The sequence below is a fragment of the Perognathus longimembris genome, chromosome 3 (genome assembly GCF_023159225.1).
Source record: "Perognathus longimembris pacificus isolate PPM17 chromosome 3, ASM2315922v1, whole genome shotgun sequence".
In the NCBI taxonomy this organism is placed as follows: Eukaryota; Metazoa; Chordata; class Mammalia; order Rodentia; family Heteromyidae; genus Perognathus; species Perognathus longimembris.
In genome coordinates this window covers 122831309-122853766 of record NC_063163.1, presented here as the reverse complement: position 1 = coordinate 122853766, position 22458 = coordinate 122831309, and the positions used below count along the sequence as shown (strand labels likewise).

Here is a 22458-nt window from a genome sequence, read left to right as displayed (position 1 = left end):
ACAGCAAACTGCTAAGAAATATACCCTGAATGCTTAATGTGTAATTATTAAAATTATAAATATACAATTGTTATAGAAAAACATGAAAGCATAAATAACACAATCCCCATTACTTTCAGATTTTATACTTGCTAAAATATGTAATTTAAAAAGTCTATATATCTGTAGCACTTTTATAATGTGCAGATGCAGAGCAGTAAGAAACCTATCACTGGCCAGAACATATTCCCAGGTAAAGTAGAGGAAGGCAGGCCATGTTCAACTTTACTTTAACTTTCACACTGGAAACAACTGTCCTTTTCAGACTACTTAGTGTTCTGCTTTCCTGATTTTTGTTAATAATAATGGTCATGTTTAAAATGGTTCCAGAGAATAGCGCTGAGGGGTTTGCATTTTTTTTTTTTTTTTTTGGCCAGTCCTGGGCCTTGGACTCCGGGCCTGAGCACTGTCCCTGGCTTCTTCCCGCTCAAGGCTAGCACTCCGCCACTTGAGCCACAGCGCCGCTTCTGGCCGTTTTCTGTATATGTGGTGCTGGGGAATCGAACCTAGGGCCTCGTGTATCCGAGGCAGGCACTCTTGCCACTAGGCTATATCCCCAGCCCAGGGGTTTGCATTTCTAAGCTCAAGAAGTCTTAGCTGTGCCTTAGGGAAAAAATGCTAAAGTTTAGGCATTGTCAGTGCTACTGGCCATGAGTTCAATTAGTCAAAAATGTTCATAAAGTAGGTGACTTTAAACACAAAGTATCTAGTCAGCAACCAATGTTATGACTAGACCCAAGGATCTAATCTTTTATTTCCCTAAGAAGTAATGGTTTACTAATTCAGTTTGTGTGGTAACTTTATGGAATATAAGTACAGAAAATAAGGAAAATCAATTGTGTATTAATCAAAGGGGAGGGATATTAAAACCTATAAAAACACAATCATGTTTGTCTTCTGTTTGTTTACACAAGAAGTGTTGGAGGGACATGGCTTACTACGAAGGTGTATACACTGCTAAAGGTAGTCATCCTTCACATCAACTGAAACTGATAGACAACAGGAGGCCTGTGTGAATGCTGACCAGCAGAGGAATACCACATGCACACACATACTTTTCACTGTAGGTAGAGAAAAAACAATGGTTTTAAAAAGAAGTCCATATCAAAAAGCAAAAGGCCACCTATTAATTTCATGTGCTAATATGCAATTAGGTACTTCTTACACTACAGTGACTTCAATGAACTAGCAAAAAGATGAAAGGATTTAACAAAAATTTCTAAGTGTCCCAAATTAAGGGATATGCATAAAGAACAGCTATCATACAACAATTTTTTTTGAGACGGGGGTCTCATTATGATGTACAGGCTGGTCTTGAATCCTGGGAAGAAATCATCCTACTCTGCATCCTGAAACTGTGAGTGTGCTATCAGGCCGGCAACAATTTTTAAGGTATAGAAATCATAATGGATCAACACAAATACCACATGTGAAGCATGCAAGGAGGAAACTCACTATTCCTACACTTCCATCGAATTTTTTGTTTTCAGGGACCCAAAGGATGGAATGTGTATTGATCATAACAATTTCTACCTTGTTGGGTATTGTATTTAACTTCTAGAAGATGTTGCAACAGATCAAACATACCTTCCTCCTTCCCTCTTCCTTCCGATCAAAAGCACACTGCTGTTTGCACTGTTCACAGGTCTGAGGTGGTCCATACTTTTTTTCAGAATTTGTGCAGCGCTGACACTTGGTACCAATAAATGCTGCAATTATGTTACAGTACTGACAAGGCTTGGGCTGCAAAACAGATTAACATTTACCTTAATGAAACATAACCAGTGTTCGTGAATCAGTGTTCATGTTTGTGAACAGACATTTCTAAGATTAATGAATGGAACTAGTAAGTTTAAAAAATATAATTTTCTACCGAACCAGTCATCTTGCCATATTCAAAGGCATTCCTCATGTTTCTCTTCATTCAACTAATATTGATGTCGAGTGGTGAAACTGTTACTTGAATAAATAAGATCATGTACTCATAATCTACAATTGTTATATAATACAAAAACTGCTCATGATAAAGGTTTCAAAAATGAAAATGGATACTTAGAATGTTCATGCATTCAGAATCTGAAAATAATGAACTAATAGCCTAGCTAGTTTGTCATAGCATTTACTAAAAAAAAAAGTAAAAATCCAGTAACATTTTATTCTACACAGGCAGATGACACAAGAGATATATACTGTCCTTAAGTTTTCATTTACAAAACTTGTACAACAATACTAATTATAATAAACATATCCTGATTTTTTTTGATATTCAAAGGATAATTCAGGACAGTATCTAGCCTTAACAATGAAGACCAATAATAAATACTGTTTTATGAGACACTTTGCGCTAGGACACTATCATGAATTTTGTGAATACCTGAATAATGCTGTCACATAAAAACAGTTCTAAACAGGAAAGAGTTTGATTATGCAAGCAAACACTATGAGTAAGTAGGTTTCCCATAATAACGACTTTGCAATATTTATATCTTTATAAAGAATAGCTTCATAAACTTCACACTAAATTCAGTATATAGCACTTAAGAAATGTAATTAATTTCTGTTTGTAAATGTCATCTTCTTAACACACTGTCATGAGTTATTTTGGCATGTTCAAATGTATGATGCATAGCACTACATATTTTCATGGAAGACTGTAACTGGTCAATAACAACATGGAATTAAAATGAAACATACTTACTGTCCCAAACTGCTTGACATTTTGAGCACACTTCTTACAAATTGTGTTAGTTTTGCTGAAAAGAAAATTATATAGATGATCACATCTACGTAGCTTTCTGGGGCTAAGAAACAAAGTTGAACTAATGAATGATCTGGAGCAGTAAAAACACTCTGATTTAGAGTATTTTTCAAGAAATACATATATAAGATTTTAGGTTTGTTTTACTCAAATTTGCATTTCTTTCACTAATTCTATCTACCTACCTTCCTAACTTTACCTGCAAATTGCTGGGATTAGTCATTTTCCACCATGCCTGGCTTCATGTATACTACTCTTTTAGGTCTCCTGTCTCCAGTCTAAGTTCCCAAATCTTCACACATGCTACTATTGGGAGTAAATTACTTGTTCTCCCCCAGGCTACTTGTTTTTATGTGTGCTAAGTGGAGTTAGCAGTTAAAAGTCTGTGCTACTGTTCACCTAACCACTTACCAGGTTTCTCTTTCAAAAGGCAGCTGGTAACGCTACATTTTTTTCCTTGACACCCATTAACATCTTACTTTTTAAATTGTACTCATATTTTTGTTAAGAAGTGTGTACATTTACCCATATGTATTTCCTTGTGTTTAAAATAAGTGTAGCGGTAAACTAATACCAGGGTTTTTGTTTTGTTTGGGGTCAATATTCTTCTGCCACCACCTACAAAAAGGTTTATAACTTAAAAGTTTGTGAGACTCAGTTATATATTTTTAAATACTTTCAATGCAAATATGAGTTTATTACATCCAAGGATTCCCTACACTTAGCATTTGTTTTTAATAATCAAAGACAGTTCAGTATACAAACCTCTCTTGTTGAAATTCTGATCTGCAGTAAGTACATTTTACAATAGGATGTGCAATCCGACATTCCTGTAATGAGACAATATCTGTGAGTCAGTATCTGTCTCAAAGACCCAAATCTCATTTTTCTGGTATAAATTTTTTTCTCAACATCGTTATATGTCTAAAATATAAAGAAAAAAGAAAAAAGAAAAACACCCTTGGCCTCTACATAAGCAACTGGATAACTGAAGCTATCAGTGGTCACTTACAATAAAACTCCTAGGGGGAGGCCTAGGTGTCTTTGTTTCTATTAGACTTGGGGGGCGTATGACAGATAAAGTAAGAACGCTGTCACGGCTGACCTCAAGGGCTGGTTAAATGTGAAACTAATTATTTTGCACCGTTGCTCACAGACAGCACCCCGGCTTTACTGGGATGGGAGGAGCTGCAAATCAGAGCATTCTGTTCCCAAACCAGTCGCTTCGCTTTCCTGGACAGGGAAGGATGCCATCAGCTTGGCGGCTTCGGGTTCCTAGCAAGAAAGTGCAAACACGTCCCCACCTCCCAGCGGAAGGGGAGGACAGACCAGCGGAAGAGCGAGAGGAGGACGCCTCCACCCGGCGGGGTCCACAGCACGGGCAGGTGGCGGCCTCGCTCGGCCCGGCCCCGTCCTCGGGCTGCACACCCAAGGAGCTGTCCTCCCCGAGCGTCCCCGCCCGACGCCCGGGCCTCGGCGTCTCCAGACCCCCGAGCGCGGTGGAGGGGCGGCGCGGCGGACACCCCGCCCCGGGCCAGGCCGAGAACCCCCCGCCCGCCCGGCCGGCGCCCACCGACCTTGCAGAGCTGCTGGCCCTGCGAGAGCTCCTCGAAGGGGTAGCGCTGGGTGCACTTGGTACAGGCGTACAGGGCTGAGGCCGCCATCCCGCTCCGAGGCGGGGCCCCGCAGGGTCTCGGGCGCCGCCGCCCGGGCCGCGGGCTCCTGCTCCCCTCCCGGCCTAGGGCCCAGCAGGCTTCTGCGCCGGAGTTGCAGCCCGAGCCCAGCCGAAGCCGTCGTCTCCCTCCGCCGGCACTTCCGCCCCAGTCCTCTCCCCCACAGGGACGCCTCCACGGCGGCTCCCGCCTAGGCCCTGACGGTGGCGGAGGGAGACGAAGCGGGCCCAGGCTGCCTTTTAGCTGCGCGGCGGCCGATCCGCTTCCTTCCCGGCCTCGGATCCCACTCTCTGATTGGCTTCGAGGAGGCCGCGTCACTCTACTGCCCCGCCCCGCGCTGCGCCCGCGCGACGCAGGAAGCGCCCACAAAGGGCGGAAGGCGCTGGCCAATGAGAGCCCGACGCTCTTCACGCGCGAAATCCACTTCAGCTCGGTCCCGCCCACAACTTCCGCCCACAGGCTTCCGTCCAGGCCGGTTCCGCCGGCAGCGCGCCCGGAGTCGCTCAGGCGCTCGTTCAGACCCGTCCCCTGCCTCTGCTCGCGTTTTGTTCCTCGGTCTCCCTCGGGCTAAGCCATGAAGCCCCTCCAAGACCAATTCCTGGTTGGCCCAAAGTTAGTACGTCACCTGAGAGGCGTCCCGAGTCTATCTCGCAAGCTCTGAAGAACTGATGGAGTGTGTGCAGGTTCCATTCGCGTTCTCTTGGGTCTGTTCCGTGCGGCTACCCTGGCGATGATAAGCCCCGAGCGCGTCCCTTCGGGCGAGTCGGCCCAGGGCTCCGGGTGGCCCGCGGGGTGAGCAGCCAGGCCCGGCCAGGCCCGCCCTGGCGCCACCGCCGCGCGCCGCCTTATGACGTCACCACGAAGGCGGGCCCTCCCGAGCCCGGGGAAAGCGTTCGCTCCTCTGATTGGCTGTAGGCGACGCCTGTTAGGACGTCCAGCCTTCCCCGTGTGAGTACCGGGCGAGGACGTCCCTGCGGGGTGTGAGGCGGGGGCTCCGGACCCTCTCCGGACCCCTCTCCGGCAGGCCGCCCCTTCCACCTGGGCGTCTGCTTAGGTCGCCCCGGGCGGGCGGCTCTCGACCCGGGCGACCGCCCCAGAGCTGCGGAGGCCCGTGCGGGGTAGGTAGGAAGATGGCGGCGGCGTCGGTCTCCGCGGCTTCGGATTCCCCGTTCTCGGTAAGGAGCGGGCGGCGTCCGGGCGGGTTCCAGGCGCCTGGTACCCCTTCACGTTCGCTTGTGTTTCAGGGCACCCCGAGCCCCGCCTCAGGCCTCTCCCTGGGGCCGCGGGTGCCGTCGAGTCCGTGCCGCTCCGAGGCCGCCCGGCCCAGCTCCCCGCCGCCCTCCGGGCTGCATCCCAGAACACGTCGTCTCGGTGCCCGGCCTGCGGTGCAACGGCCGTCCTGGCCGCGCGCGGGGCCGGCGGGGTCCGCCCGGTGTGCGCCCGCGGGGCGGGAGCGCCTGGTCCCAGGCTTCGGGGCCTCGTCCACGCTGCTGCCCAGGTCTCGGTCCTCTCGTCTACGCTGGTGCCCAGCGCCACACCACCCGACCTCCGGTCCTCTGCTCCATGTTGGTCCCTCAGCTTGGCACCAGGCCTCCTCCGCATGTGACGGGAGTCGCCTGCCAGTTTAGACGGTGGTGCTCGTCAGATTGCAATGTCAAGCTCTCTTAGCTGCTGACGTTCGATCCCAATTCGAAATTTTTAGGGCCTGGGATATTGTTGGGCTCTTAAGGTTACAAGGATGTGTTGAATAGAAATCCTGCTCCGAAGGAGTGCAGAAGCGCTAGGGAAGCTAAAGTGTTGATTGGGGGGCGGGGGGTTGTAGGCTACAGAAGATGGAACTACCTGCCTGTTAAAGGAATTGTAATTTCTTCTCCCAAGACAATAGTTGCTCTCCGGTAATTTGGAATGAACAGAGGTACAGTTGGGATGAACTGGAAAATGTGAACTAAAAGCTAGAGAAGTCGGAGTATCAGGAGAACTTCGTCGACTTAGGAGTTTAGGAAAAGCAATCAAGTCATCTTAGGGAACACCTACTTTTCTTTGGTTTCAGCTTTTTGCATATTGTTAGGCTGGTGATGAGGCCAGAAGTGTCACAACATTTCTGCAGAATGGGAATAATCGTTTGCAGAGAGGCTAGGGAGAATGAGAAGTACTGAATGAATGAAATTGTTGGGAGTTCATTCAGAGATTACATGAGCAAAAGGTAAAATAAACAGAGAAACGGTCAGTAGTTGTACAAATTATGGAACAGGAGGGCTTTTCTTTGCTTTCAGAGCTCCCCTTTTGGACTTAGTAAGGAACACAATTTTAAACTGAGTTGTCCTGTGCTATGGTCACCAGGCCAAGCTCTATGTTAGTCCATGGTAGTCTGAGAAATGCCAAGAATATTCAGGAGGAAATCATATACATTACTATGAACTAAACTCAAATTTTAAGTGGATTTTAAGTATGAACAGTATAGTAAGGGTATCTCAGTCCCCTTATAGCTTTTGTTTTTTAATTATAGCATAGGAAATGTGTTAATGTGTCATGGGGTAGTGTTGCAAATAGACAGGGAAAATGACCTGAGTGACAGACTGAGGGAGCCTTTTCCAGGCAGAGTAAAAATAGCAAATTAAAATGAGTATGGTGCTTGTTAACAAATCTAAAGGCAAGGCATGTAAGCATGACTTCAATTTTATAGTGCTGCCATATGGCTATGGTTAGACAAACATGCAACACTTCAAAAGTTGCGTTTCTTTACAGTAAATAATTGTATTTTGTATAATCAGGCTAATTTTTTTGTTGTCTTGGACAGACTGGTATGTCCTCAACTACTTTTGGTTCCCTTGTTTGAGAAGTAATTGCTGTACTTTTATTTTTCAGAACATCATAGCTCAGCCATCAAGATCTAATGGAAGTGTGGTTCGCCATTCTTCATCTCCGTATGCGCTGTACCCATCCGATAAGCCTTTCCTTAACAGCGATTTGCGACGCTCTCCACATAAGCCGACACTTGCCTATCCAGAGAGCAACAGCAGAGGTGATAACCCTGAGGAAATAAATGTGTGTTTACCGCCGATTTAAAAATTACTTCATTCCTCCACAATTTTGGTTGTGTTTTTTGTGGGGCTTTTTTCTTTTTTTGGTTAGGCTTTGTTTTTTGTAGTTCAGGGGTCTTGCTCTTACCAGTCAGGCACTGTGCCAGTGAGCCACACCTATACCATCATCCATTGTTTTGAAACTTAGAGACTCTCCCCATTCTATTTTTGGCCTTCTCAAAATATGCTTTTCTTTTGCTCTTTATACTGATTGTTGAACATCATCACAAAAATCACAACACTAAAATACTCGGCAGCCCACTTGTGACTAATTTGTCATCTTCAGTGTAAGGAATCAAGCCTGCATTTGGCTGTCTGCATCTGTATGTTCTCATCATTTTGGTTTAGGTTCTTAGATGTGGGTAAATCTTTCCTAACTAATCTCCTTGCCAAGTCTCATTCTTATCCCTATTTTATATTCTTTCCATTTGACGTTACCTACAATGTCTTTCACTGAAACAAAGTTCCAGCATCCTTCCATAGCTCACATAATAAAAGTAGCCTTAGATTTTTCCATATGAATCAAACCTACCTGCCTCAGTAACTATATCCCTAAGTCTGTGGTTTGGATATTGTGAGATATATTGCTTCTAGAACTTGCCATCTGTGTAAGTTTTCTTTCTGCCTTAGCAAATGATGCCACAAACAGCAGCTTTCAACAATACATACTTACTGTGTTACAGTAAATCAGAAGGGCACATCTTGGTCCTTGGCATAGAATCTTGCAGGTTTGAAATCAAGGTGGTAACTGAGGCTTTGTTCTTTACCAGAGGCCCTAGGATAGTTACATTGACACCTTCACTCAGACTGTTGGTCAAATCCAGTTGCTTGTTGATGATGGAGGTTCTGTTTCCCATCTGAGTCTTTTCTTCCACAGAACATCCTTGTTCCTTCTCATGGTTTCCATTTGTCTCTTGGAGGCAGCAATGGGTTAGACCTCTCATGTGCTTAGTCACTTAGACTTCTCTAGCTACAAATGGTGAGAATTTTCTTCTCACATGGTTATATTGGCCCATTCATATAGTCAGGAATGTCAGCATCTGAAGGTTTGTTCACAGCCATAATGAAAATTGTTATTGCCATCTTACATAAGGCATTTACCAGAGGTTGCAGAGGTTAGGTGTGGACATCTTTGAGTTTCCATTCTGCCTACCTTAATATCGTTCACTTCATGTCTGCAAGCATTTCACACATTGTACTCTTGTTGAATTTTTTTTTCGGAAAATTATCCTTGTTCTTTAAAGTAAGATCTGTATATTGTTTACTCTGAGACTTTCTTCCAGCTTCTTCAACACATACCTATATGTGTCTTCCCAGAGTGTTTATTCTGTTCTCTCTTTGTAACCTCTTTTTGGTGGTGTTGGAAAAGATGATGGTTTCTGTGTCTTGTGTTTGTATTTCATAAGTATAGTTGAACTGATTAAAAAAACATGATCAGACACAACTGGCCCTTTGTGCCACTGAGTTCTGAATTAGATTCAGCCAGTTTAAGTAAAAACTATTTGTGAAACAAATATTCCTTGCCACTGTTTCCTAAACAGCACAGAGTAACTACTACCAATATAGGAAATTATATTTCATTTAATCTTCACCAAATGTGTAAGACAATATGTTTGTAGTTGTGAAACAAATATTCCTTGCCACTATTTCCTTAACAGCACAGAGTAACTACTACCGATATAGGAAATTATATTTCATTTAATCTTCACCAAATGTGTAAGACAATATGTTTGTAGTTTAGAGATGAAAAAACATTTCAAATATGATTACTCAAATATTCAGTATCAAAACTGTTCCCATTTTCTAGTTTGCTCAGTAGATCCTAAAATACTTATTGAATGAGGTTTTTTATTTTGAGTAATTTTTTTTTATACTTAATCACTTTTTTCTCATTGATAATGGAAGAAAAAAGACTCACCCTCTTTAGTTATGATTTAATATACTTTTACTGTTTTATTACTTCACTTTAGCTATTTGTTCATCTTAAACTTAAGACTATGGAAAGACAAACTATGGAAAGACAAACTACGTTTCTTATTTGCCTCTTTATTTGAATGCTTACCAGGGAAGAATAAGAAATTTGAAATTATTGCTGTCTTCAAAACATATTAACATCTTTAGAGCCTTCAAAAAAAGCAGTAACCAACATTATTCCAATAAGCTTTAATAACCTATTGTATGTTATGTGTAGAGTGCACTGTGTGTTATGTGTAGAGTACATTATGTCTGTGTAGAATGCACTGCATGAGTTGTGTGTAGAGTGCATTGTGTGTTACATGAAGAGTGCATTGTGTTATGTGTAGGATACATTGTATGAGTTATGTAGAGTACATTGAAAATGGAAGCAATGTGCAGAATGGCTTGTACATTTGGAGTAACAAAATCAGTTATGAAATACTTGTGTTGTAGTATAGTGCTAGACTTTAAGAACACAGGGGTGAAGTGTCAGAAGACATCTTGTGTGAATGAGTATATATGTGCACACATGTATATAAGCATATAGCATAATGAAACCCACCAGTTTTGAAAAGGTAGAGGGGGAATATGAGAATGTAGTGGAAAGCATGAATTGATTCAAAGTGTATGTTATGTATGTACGAATGTATGAAAATGTCATAGTGCAGACCCCCGGTATTATAAACGTATGTTAACGCAAAATAACACAAAACTTAGTTGGGCAAAAAGCAAGCCAGGACAAAGTATTCAAAAGTGATTAGCACTTTCCTTTATTCTACTTTTCACTTGCTACTACTTTTCATTCTCTTTTAACTAGTTTCTTCCACATGACAGGAAACATGGTCACTAATGCTTTTTGGAATTGGATGAATTTAGACTGTTTTTGGACAAAAGTCCCAAGACATTGCATTTTCTGGGTTTGTGTTTTTGTGTGTGTGTGTGTGTTTTTTAAGATGTCTCCTCTGTGTCAGCCAGATTTGTTGATTTGTTAAGAGATTCTGGGCAGCTGGGCACCAGTGGCTCATGGTTGTAATCCTAGCAGTTCAGGAGGCTGCGATCTCAGGATCCTGGTTCAAAGCTAGCTCGTGCAGGGAAGTCTGTGAGACTCTTTATGTCCACTGGACTATCAAAAAAGACAAAAGTGGAGCTGTGGACCAAGTGGTAGAACACTAGCCTTGAACAGAAAAGCTCAGGGACAGCACCCAGGCTAAGTTAAAACTCCAGGACCAGCACAAAACAAAAACTGAAAAACAAAAACATTCTCAAACTCCTAGGCAAACAATTCAGAAGATGTTATACTATAAAGTAAAATATAAAAATATCTATACATCCCTCAGTGGCTCAAGAGGTTAAGCTCAGTTATTGACATTGAAGGACATTACATGTTACATCTGGACTCGTCTGGTGTTTGAAACTCGGTCTTTACATGTAGCACAGGCCATCCTTGAACTTGCCTGTTTTCTTGCCTGAGTATCCCAAGTGCTAGGACTGCAGGCATGCCCTACTACACCCAGCTTAAAATATGGGGATTTTTTGACATAGTAAAATTCTTCAGTTTTTAGCTAAAACTAAATCTTAAAACTATATGGTATGGTGAGCAAATGCTCAGTGTTTACTAATGCCTAAGTAAAAAGTAATTAATATATTTCATTTTATTTTGCACCAGTAGCAGAAGATTGAAAGAACCAAAAGTGATTGTTGCTATTTCTGGTAGTAAGATTTTTGGTTATTATGTTCAACATTTTCTACAGTGAATATGCACTATTACATCTAGTGTCAGAAACCTTGGAGGAGACACCTCACTAGGCTTTTTTTTCCTATGTAAAGAAAAGTAGAAATTAAGTCATTTTTGTCTGTTCTTTTAACTCTTCAATTGGAGTCTGCTTGTAATCTTGTAAATAAAAACTAGATCAAGTCAGTTAATAACAAATGACAATTAAGTATTTTTATGTATGATTAGCCAGGTTTTCTTTGTTGCTCGTTATCACTATGAAATGTGTTTGCCATAGTAAAGGGTTTTTACTTGAATAGCTAAAACATTTCAGGGTCAAGAGATGTCTCTAAATGTATTTAAAAATTTTTTGAGATAATTTATTGTTCTTAAGGAATGATCTTCCACTGGGCCTACTCACTACATTTTTATAATTAAATTTTGATTGAACATTCCCCATATACATTTTTCTGTTACCTATGTTCTGTTTGGCAGCCATATTTTCTGCTTTGAAGAATCTTCAAGATAAGATTCGACGCTTAGAGCTTGAAAGGATTCAGGCAGAAGAAAGTGTGAAAACTTTGTCTAGAGAAACAATTGAGTATAAAAAAGTACTGGATGAACAGATACAAGAAAGGGAGAATTCAAAGAATGAGGAATCAAAGCACAATCAAGGTATGTTTAATTGAAAAATTAAATTTGCCCTACATATTTTAAAGTAATTCCAGTGCTCTACTATCTTGTCCTTCTCTGATACTATCATTAAGCATAACAAACTTACTCTTGTGTCTGGGTTTGTTGTGAGAAGCAAGTATATACATTATATTTCTTGGCTAGCATAGCATGTAGAAAGGAAATGATGTAGGCAGTCTAAACTTACAGGGTTAGAGAATGTTTCTTTTATAAGAGAGTGACAATAGTTCCAAACTCCAGTATCCTGCTGAAACTTTTATGTGTTAACTTTTGCTTTTCTTGTGTATTCATTTGTAGAGCTGACATCCCAGTTGTTAGCTGCTGAAAATAAATGTAATCTTTTAGAAAAACAATTGGAGTACATGCGGAATATGATTAAGCATGCAGAAATGGAGAGGACATCAGTCTTAGAGAAGCAGGTATGGTGGGTGAGACTGATTGACAGATACTCAAGAATAGAAACTAAGAAAATGAATTAGACTTTTTTTTTAAAATGAGGACTTAATGACGTTTTTATGACAGCCCAAGTCTGAAATTTCTTGGATCACTTATGACATTAAAGATTTTGGGCTGCGGATATGGCCTAGTGGCAAGAGTGCTTGCCTCGTATACTTGAAGCCCTGGGTTTGATTCCCCAGCACCACATATACAGAAAATGGCCAGAAGTGGTGCTGTGACTCAAGTGGCAGAGTGCTAGCCTTGAGCAAAAAGAAGCCAGGGACAGTGCTCAGGCCCTGAGTCCAAGGCCCAGGACTGGCAAAAAAAAACAAAAAAAACATAAAGATTTGGTTGGTTCTTTGTTGTGATCATTTGTATATTTGGTATTGTTCTTCTTAAAGTTGTGGGATATTTTTAAGTAATATTAATGGTTTTTAGGTCTGTAGTATAAAAAAAACATAGTCCTACACCTCTCTATAAAGAGTAAAGTGAGAGCAGTTTTGAAGGCTTTTCTTCTAAAAGCTCTTGGCAATAGCTGTTTAAAAAAATAGAGGTCTTTATTATTTCAGTAAACTTGCACATTTACAACGAACATGTTTACAATATATTTTTAAAATATCACTGATGTCCCTACTATATGGCTGTGTAGAGACTGGCACAAAAACAAAAGCCTTCAAAGGAAGTACAAAAGATAGATACACTCCCCCTAATTATATCCTGAGTAATCAATTATCCACTTAAGAAATAATTGTGGGGGCTAGGAATGTGGCTTAGCGGTATAGTGCTTGTCTAGCATGCATTCAGTCCTGGGTTTGATTCCTTAGTACCACATAAACAGAAAAAGCCAGAAATGACGCTGTGGTTCAAGTGGTAGAATGCCAGCCTTGAGCAAAAGAAGCTTAGGGACAGCACCCAGGCCCTGAGCTCAAGCCCCAGAACTGCCAGAAAAAGAAAAAATTGTGTTTACATAGTCCATCCAGCTTGAGGATGCTCATACTGAAACTTATCTTCTGTACCACAATGGCAGGCCAGAACAGGCTTTCATTTAAGCAGTCATCTGTTGGTGTTCCTAGGTCTGTGTCTTAATTCTTAGGATTCCTCTCCACATCTGTAGTTCTCTGAGAGGCCAAATAACATACAGTGTATTTTAAGATGCTCAGTATTATTTTTTAGTGTTTTATCGTGTCATCATTGTGCATTTGATGTTACTCAGGTTTCCCTGGAAAGAGAGCGGCAGCATGATCAAACACAGGTTCAGAGCCAGCTTGAAAAACTAGATCTTCTGGAACAGGAGTATAACAAACTTACCACGATGCAGGCCCTTGCTGAGGTCAGGTGCCTTTGTCTTGTTAATGCATAATACGAGCATGCTCATTAAAAAAAATTAGTTTTATATCACTGAATTTTATGCCTCTAAATATAGTCTTACAGCAAAGAAATTGTTTTTAGAAACTGGAGAAATGTTGGCATTTTAGTGTTGGTAGGCATAAGGGGGTTATTTTTTTTTAAGTAATTAAAGATTAAATGTTTTTGAGTATCCTTAAGGGAGATTTGTTCTCTGAAGTAATTTCAGCTTTGTATTTCATATACCACTGAGTAAAGTACTATAACATAATAGGCTGTTGAACTTAATATAGGCTCAATATTTAATATTTGGCCTCAAATGTTTCCCATGATTCTGTAGAGTTCACTCACGGCTGCTCAGAGTGACTTAGCAGAGGGCAGAGTTGGTGCTGTCCAGCCTAGGTCCATTACAGGACTGGACTCTTTAACAAACATACTGGCTGTGCTCAAAGTCTGTGACTTGTTCCTGTGGGCTGTATTCAAATTTTATACTTTCTACTGTTGCCCATTTTGAGGTTCTTCTTTTAGGAAGTGTTAGCAAAGTTTGTTAGAAAAAGAATACATTTGGAATAGACTGAGAGTGGATATCTCTAGTGTGAGAATGACAGTTTTTTTTACTTTGGCAAGTTCTTAAGTGTAAGTGGCGTGGAGCATTAAGTATCTCCCCACAATAGCTGTTAGGACCTAGCAAAGGCTTGAGGTTTACTGATTACAATTTAATATTCTTAACATTAGAAAAAAATGCAAGAGTTAGAAGCAAAACTCCGTGAAGAAGAAGAAGAAAGAAAACGTATGCAAGCAAAGGCAGCTGAGGTAAGTTGAATTATGGCCAAGTAAGCTCTTAAGTGTTTTATACTGTTCTGTGGATATAGAAATGAAATTGTATTTGGCCATCTTAAGGGAGTTTACGCTTAGTCTTAATATACAAACTCTCAAATGTAATTTTCTCTCTGTGCACGTGTGCCCAGGCCTGTGTGTGCATGCATACTAGGACCAGGATTTGTAATTAGGACCTCACACTCTCACTAGGCTTTTTCACTCATGGCTATTCTACTTGAGCCATTTCTTGAGCCTTGCTTGTTTTGCTAAAGTTCATTGGAGATAAGTCGTGATCCACAGATCTCAGCTTCCTAGGTAGCTAGAGTCCAGGAGTGAGCCTACTTTTGTAAGCCTTTATCTTCCTACGTGGACCCAAGAACAGTCAGGGAGGGCTCTGCAGTTCATTATCCTGGGCTCTCCTCAGAGGTGTCACCACAGAGCAGTAAACAATGTATTATCTCTTCTAAAGCTTCCCTGATTCAGATTTCAGTATATTCTATTTGTTAAACCGGATAATATTTTCTTCTCAAAAACTTAGCTTCTGTCAGTTTGTAAATTTGTACGGTTTTTCCCTCAGTGTGCACTCTTGAGTAACATGGCTGTACTGGCTTTCATTTTGACCTTCGGCAGGTTTTCTTTGACCATTCTGACTTTGGGGTAGGCTCTTTCCTAGGTCTCTTCCTCACTTGGAACATGTAGATTTGGGGATTATGCTTTAGATACATTGTGGTGTTGAGTACAGTGTTAACAAGCTCATTGTTTGGTGAATTTTTAAGATTGGTGGTACCTTTGCTATCTTTTCCGTTTAGCAACAGGACCCAAATCAGTTGTTGCTGACCACTGTATTCCCAACAACTATTTGACATTCTGATGTACACAGTATTTAATGGGAGAACAAACACAGGGTTCTGAGTGTACAAGGTTTTAGTTTTTGTAACTTGGTCAGGTTGTTTATTCAGAGCCTGGACTTCACCATTGATTTGATTCTCATTTTATCTCTTAGTATTAGGGCAGTCAGGTGGAATGAAATGGATGATGATGAAGGCACTGTGAAATGTTGAAATTCTGGCACAGATAGAGCTGAGAGTTAAACTAGTCAAGAAATCATTTTGTTTATGGGTCCCACTCAGTGACTTCATACATTTTCCAGAAAAGCAATTTCTGGACCATTGAGTTTCACTTACCTGGTTTACTTTGTATGAAGCAGTGAGGCGTGTCAGATTGTGGATGTGGTTCTGAGGGTGGAGATCCCTTTTGTCTGCAGCAACCTTAAGAGCTCACCATTTCATTTCACTTTAATTGGATGGTTCTGAGTGTTCCTATTAACTCCATCACAACTTCTTGGAAAACTTAAAATACTTTTAAAATATAAATTTCCCTAATGTAGAAATTTCAAAGCTAGTTATGAGAGAAACTTGGCTGTATCATTTTCTTTTTGTCTCAATTTCCATGCAATTTTAGTACACAGGTAGATTTAAAAGACCCACTTAGAGACCAGAGTTTATCTTTTTGTTTTCTGTTTTTAAAGGAATATGATCAGTTGGCTTACCTTTTTTTCCCTAATCTAGTAATTTTTCAATCTTTAGTGATGAGAAAATGTCAACTCATTAATTATTAGCTCATAGTTAGAATTTGTTCTTTTTGTTGTTGTTTGAAACTGGTACTTGAACTCAGTACCTAATGTTTGCTCTTTGGCTAATGTTCTACAGCTTAGTCACAGTTCCCATCCCCATAGCTAGAATTTGCAGAACAAGTATAACTAGTGGAACTGTGGGCTCCAAGCTGAAGAAAGGACAATTAGAATATAGCATCTCAAGATAAAATGAAAGACTAGTAGAAATGAAAGGCTGGCAGAAGTCGTGGTCATAAAACTAAGATGTGTTTCTCAGAAATGACTATCATTCTCAGAAATGAGTATCATACTTTACAAGGTTTTACTTGGGAGATCTCAAATTTGATTCATAGTTTAAATTTTCACAGCATTAACTTTAGGCTCTCATGTTTTTCCTAGTTACAGACTGGCCTAGAAACAAATAGACTGATCTTTGAAGATAAGGTATCTTCATCTTCACGTGTTCCCAGTACAAGAAAAATTAAAAAAAAAAAGGCAAAACCAGCAGATAAGGTATGAAAAACAGTAGCAGTCAGGTCAACTGTTGATTGGATACTCGTGAGTCATTGTATAGTTTGGATGAACACATGGATCATGTGTACTGTAACCTTGAGAGAATGAACCTCTTTAAGTTGTGGCTTTACTCAAAAGGTTAAGGAAGATTTACTGCTAACTTTTAGCCTTGCTAATGAGATAATGCATGTAGAAGTATTTTGGTGCTGTTCAGAAAAGCATTAATTGCTTTTGCTATTAAAATCCTTTATGATGCTTAATTTTATGCCTCTACGTTGACATAACTGTGCTTTCTTAGGCACATTTTTCCCCTAATGCTCAGGTACTATTATGAGCTTGATCAAGAGCATAAGGCAAATAGTAGTTTTGTTTTGTAAGCTGACATTTAGTTGTGTATAGAAAGGTTTTATCAACATGTGTTTTTTTTCCCCCCCAGAAAGGTCCTAGGAACTATTTTGGTACACAACCACATTATAGGTTATGCTTGGGTGATATGCCATTTGTTGCTGGAAAGGTGAGTGGGTAGAACCCCTAATTATCTTGTACAATTTATATATTTGAATTCTGTGTCTGTGCCTGTCACAGTTGACAAATTTATCCTTTCCATTTACCAGTGTTAATTATAGTTGATCTGAGAATAAGAAAGAAACGGAGATAGATTCTTTAGGCTTAGGGGAACAGAGTGGAGTTGAGACTTCGGGAGAAAGAGTCTATATGGAAGGGCAGTGTTAAAGAAAGAGGGGTCTGTTTGAAGAACTCATTATTGTAAAATCAAGGAAGTGTGAAATGGTATGTGTGTGGCATTAAGCCTATGGGTTTATATTTACATACAAATGGATATTGAAATAAATCACACCTACTTGTTCTTCATGAGACTTAACTCTCCAGGAAGTCATGGCATGGACTTAAATCTCATGAGTTCAAGCCCCATGACCAAGAAGGGGAAAAAAAAAATTAACTAGGCTTGAAGAATGGTATAAAAGTTTCTGCACAAAAAAACTGTCTCTGTAAATATGATTGGTTAGGAAATGCTGGGCTCAAAAGCAGGGAGTAGAGGCCCCAGCTCTGGTATAGGTGTTTATCTTCCATGTGGAGGGATTTGGTCCTTCTAGTCTTTTTTTCTTTGTGCTGGTCCTGGGGCTTCAGCTCAGGGGCTGGGCACTGCCCCAAAGCATCTCTGTGCTCAACACTAGCGCTTTACCACTTGAGCCATAGTGCCTTTTTCTGAGTAGTTTATTGGAGGTAAGAGTCTCATGGGCTTTCCTGCTTTCAAACTGTGATCCTCAGATCTCAGCCTCCTGAATTTAGGATTACAGGCACGAGCTACTGGTGCCCAGCTCCTTCGTCTTAAATCACAGGATTTTAAATAGAACAGTGTGGTCAGAATATTTTAGGAGGATACTTGATAGCACTCTGAAGTTTGAGACAGAAGAGACTGGGTAAGAAAAGCAGTTGGGAGTTTGTCCCTATAACCAAAGAGGTGGCTGTATAAAACAAGCGAGTAGCAGTAATTGGAAAGTAAGAGGGACTGGAGACATTTGAGAAGTTAAATATATGTATGGGATTTGGCAAGTAATTTTCTGTAGATAGGGAGCTTTATGTCCTAGGTGTTTGAGGTGGTTTATCTTTACCCAGTTAGTGAAATGAAGGCAGGATGAAGAGGATATAGTTACTTACCATTTTTCTCTCTTCAGTCCACTAGTCCTAGCCATGCTGTGGTAGCCAATGTTCAGCATGTCTTGCATCTAATGAAGCAGCACAGTAAAGCATTATGCAACGATCGGGTAGTCAACAGTGTTCCTTTGGCAAAGCAAGCATCTTCAAGGGGTTGTAAGAGTAAGAAGTTGGTAGCACCACCCTCCTCCAGTAGCATCAATGAAGAGCTGTCTGAAGTCTTACAGACTCTGCAGGATGAATTTGGGCAAATGAGCTTGTGAGTTTCCATTTTTTTATTTTAAAATTATGTTTAGTTCTAACTTCTTGGTGACTGTGTTTGTTCTACTTTTTGTTCAACAATGTTGACCATAATTCTTGAGTGGCCTTAACTGTTAGAACTAAAATCTGTCCTTTCTAATAGTTTGAAGATGAAGGTGGTTTACATTTGCATTTTCTTTCCTTGAGTGCTTTTATATATTTAAGTAAACTAAACTCATGAGTTAGGATACCACATTTGAAGACCAGTATTTTCTAGATTTTGCTTTTTACATAGGTAATGGTCTTGTGGGGGAAATTGGAATATAAATTGTTCTTTCTTGAACTAGTAAAACAGTAACCAAAGAGAATTGCTGTTAAAAATTTGAGCCATTTTTTTTAACACAGAGAAAGCAGTAACAGTGTGGTGAGTGAAAGGTACGAATTGACCAGGCCTGCTTTTGATCTATGTATAGTGATCACCAGCAGCTTGCGAAACTCATCCAGGAGTCACCAACCGTGGAATTAAAAGACAATTTAGAGTGTGAACTGGAGGCTCTCGTGGGGAGGATGGAAGCAAAAGCTAGCCAGATAACTAAAGTTCGAAAATATCAAGTCCAGGTAATTGTGCTGCTTCATTCCACTTTCTAATGACATTTTTTCAAAAGTGTCATAGGTAACAACTTTTGAACTTCAGTTTATTCACATCAAATACTTTAGTTTTCAGTCTCCACAAAGGAAAAAGTCAAATGTCATTGTCAAAAGTCACTGTCTGTGTTATGTAAACTAGATATTTTTTATGTCTAGAAGCAGTGATGAAGTCCACCTGAGAGTTTTTATCCAGAAACACCATGAACACCATGACTCATATATTTAAAAAATACTACGGTTGTTGGGGTTACAGGCCTAATTCTAGCCCGTAGGCAGTATTTACTTGAAAAGTTTGATTTTAAAGCCTTCTCCTGGCATGAAATGTGCCCGCTTTCCCATAAATGGCAGAATCCAAGTGGGCTGGCCTTTACCAGAGGGTGACCCTCACTGAGCCATAAATTGGAGTTGGGGAGAGTGGGCAAATATGAAGTATGTTCTGGAAATGTTAGAAAGGGTTGTGACACTTTTCCTGGAGACACGTCAACTCCCTGATTAATGGTAGAGGTAGGGTACAAGTCTGGTTCTTTTGGCCTCTTTGTGGAAGGTTTTCCAAAGTTTCTATTGGTGTGTATTTCATTTTTGTCTCCTCCATGAGTTTTCCCAGCCTCCTTCGCTTTTATTCTGTACTTAATGATACTACTTTGATTTGTGATACAGCACCAGAATTGAGGCATTGTATGCTTATACATCTTTAAAAATACGTATCTGGAATGCACTGTTTGTGTTAGTTTGAGGGTTATTTTAAAAATACCGATGCCATCTGGGCTTGATGGTGCAAGCCTGTAATACCAGTACCTACCCGGGTGGGAGCAGAAGGATGTGGAGTCCCATGTGGCAAGACTGTCTCAGAAACAAAATGTACTGTCTCAGAAGAAAAGGTTTTCATTAAGTTTTCCTTTTCCCTGCCTTGGTTATTTGTTATAGCTGGAGAAACAGAAGACTGATAAGCAGAAGAAGGAATCCAAAGCTAACAAAAAGACTCTCGAAGAAGAAGGAAACAGCAATAACCGTTCCCCCGGAACCACAGGGACCACAAGTAAGAAGGATTTTGCCAAACTGAGACCTGGAGAAAAAAGCAGGAAAAATCTGCAGTTATTGAAGGACATGCAAACCATACAGAATTCATTACAAAGCAGCAATTTGTGTTGGGATTACTGACTAGTACCAGGTCATAAATTTTATTTGGATAATGTGTACCTCATCAGATGTTGACAGTTTACTTTCAGGGTTCACACTTGCCTAATTTGGGATATCAGGTATTAAAGGGGCCCTAGCTTCATATGCAGGCTTCTTGTGTGACTCAGCATTACTGTTAGACTATTTAAATGAAGACCAAGGAACTTTGAAAGCTAGGAAAGCCACTGTTTTCTTTGAGATGAATTTGCTGTACTGATATTTTGCACTTTGTAAACAAATGACCAATTTTTTTACTTGTGGGTGTGATTTTTTAATGTAGTTCTTTGTACATATAAATTATGTTTAAATTTTCAAAACATGAGGCTGTTTTATAGGTAGTGTTTCCTTGAAAAGTCTCATTTTTAAATCTTCCCCTGGCATGAAGTACCTACCCACTTTCCATACTACCTGACTTAGAGGATTTTTATATTTAAATATTTACATATTTAAAATGCTTGGTTTGCTTTTTGATAGCTGAAACATTAATCAGTATTAGATACACTTGTATTGCTTTTTATCCATGATTAAGTCCTGATCATTTTAAGTCATTGCCTATAAAAATTTATGTACAGAATCATTTTTTAAGTACAAACTTAATGAAATGAGATTTTGAAATAGAGGGAAGATGTTAAGCTTCAGCATTTGCAATTTTTAGATAATTATCTATTTGTAATTATGCTATTCAAGGCATTGTGGCTTTTTAATCTTAGTGAATTCCTTGAATTTTTGGTATGCACTGTGAACTCCATACACAGTTGTCAATTGTGTTAATATATAACTTTGAGTAGATCAAGATATGTTTATAAATTTACCATTGAAGTCAATAAAGCAGCTTTTTTTAAAAAAAGTAAATACTGAAACTTTCCTTAACAGCCTATTTAACAAAGGCTTTATTGTAAATTCTCTAGGCTGTTTTTAGGGTACTTACTATCTTGATAAGCCTGAGTGTGGTAGTCAGTAAATTATGTGCATTCTTATTATGTAGAAGTTAAACAAGCTTGAATTGCCTGGTGGTGTGTAATAAGAGACTAAAAGGGCCACATACTAAAGGAATTGCTTTGATGATTCCTTTTCCTGGAACTAACTTGACTTGGAGGCTAAAGATTATATAAAGGCAGCCAGTATGAACTGTTCCAGATTCCGGAAAGTAGGTTTCTCAAGACTCGAATTAACAAGTTGAATTAATAATTCCTTAGTTAAGAATTACTAATTTCATTTCCTTAGATTTTAAGATATTTGTGAATCTCCTGAAACCGTATGTAAACTTTTGCTTGTGTGTGCAGTTTTCTGATGAGCAGGTTTGCAACACCACTGAATTGACAAGTGAAACCCAATGAAGGTGAGAAACTGCTCTGGTGACATGGTAAATATTTCTTATGTTTGAACCACCACTTCAACCATTAAACTTCTGTTACTTACTTATTTGAATTTCAGGTCATTCATATACATGATTGTTAATTAGAAGAGATAATTGAACAGTGTTAAATCACTTCCTAATTCCTCAGCTAGGATTCAAACAAGCAGTTCAGCTTTTGACACTCTCAGGTGAAAATTGAAAAAACACTACTTCAGTTTTCTCATCTGAGTTTATAATAGAAAATATGTAGTATGGCTTTATTTCAAATGTAAAGCACTTCTGTGTTGTGTCCATGCTAGCATGTATTTTTACAGGCTGGTAGTACATACCTGAATTGTTCATCTCTGTGGTATGGTGAAGGAAGGCAGTGTAGCCTGTACAATACTGTGGGGTACTTGGATGCTGTAGGGTAGAGATGATTCCTAAACTTGGGAGACAATTGAATTCAGGGGAGAAACAGCTGGTCCAAGTCAGAAAGAGGGGGAGTGGATCTGTAATTCACATGAGAGAATTAATAGCAGAATAGACAGAACCAGGCACATGGTTACAGAAGGGTCCTCAGAAGTTGCAGCTTGATGTTGCCGGGCTGTAAATCTGTATGCCTGAAGAGGAAGGAGCATATCTGCACAGCCAGTATTCATTCAAGCTGTCTCCCTAGTAGGCAGCATAGACATCTGTCTCTCACACTGAAGCTCTGTACTTGATTCCTCTTCTGCATGTAAGCCAG

The 22458-nt window shown here is 40.2% G+C and overlaps 2 protein-coding genes across 7 annotated transcripts in view; one reads left to right on the top strand and one right to left on the bottom strand.

Moving 5' to 3' along the window:
• The window catches only part of Fam76b (family with sequence similarity 76 member B), a 43415-nt gene extending 38335 nt beyond the window's left edge, over positions 1-5080 (bottom strand). For 2 of the 5 annotated variants that reach the window (XM_048344064.1, XM_048344063.1), the window contains exons 1-4: positions 4375-5078; positions 3563-3627; positions 2738-2792; positions 1627-1782 (exon numbers count right to left, since the gene is read on the bottom strand). In XM_048344064.1, the coding sequence (XP_048200021.1) occupies positions 1627-1782; positions 2738-2792; positions 3563-3627; positions 4375-4461 (363 nt within the window). In that variant the 5' untranslated portion in view covers positions 4462-5078. Of the gene's footprint in view, positions 1-1626; positions 1783-2737; positions 2793-3562; positions 3628-4374 lie in introns of all 5 variants that reach the window. The other 3 variants (XM_048344065.1, XM_048344067.1, XM_048344066.1) reach the window with 3 other exon arrangements.
• A 7-nt stretch (positions 5081-5087) lies between these two features.
• Positions 5088-21796, top strand: Cep57 (centrosomal protein 57). Of its 2 annotated transcripts, XM_048344062.1 has the most exons (12): positions 5088-5645; positions 7336-7492; positions 11713-11892; positions 12208-12329; positions 13562-13678; positions 14428-14505; positions 16523-16636; positions 17073-17150; positions 18331-18569; positions 19024-19168; positions 20123-20234; positions 21673-21796. In XM_048344062.1, exons 1-12 carry the CDS (start codon positions 5601-5603, stop codon positions 21687-21689), a joined length of 1404 nt encoding a protein of 467 aa, XP_048200019.1. In that variant the 5' UTR covers positions 5088-5600; the 3' UTR covers positions 21690-21796. The 2 variants fall into 2 exon arrangements, with proteins under 2 accessions (XP_048200019.1, XP_048200018.1); XM_048344061.1 differs by having other exon boundaries at positions 5089-5645; positions 20123-21796.
• Positions 21797-22458: the final 662 nt, after the last annotated feature.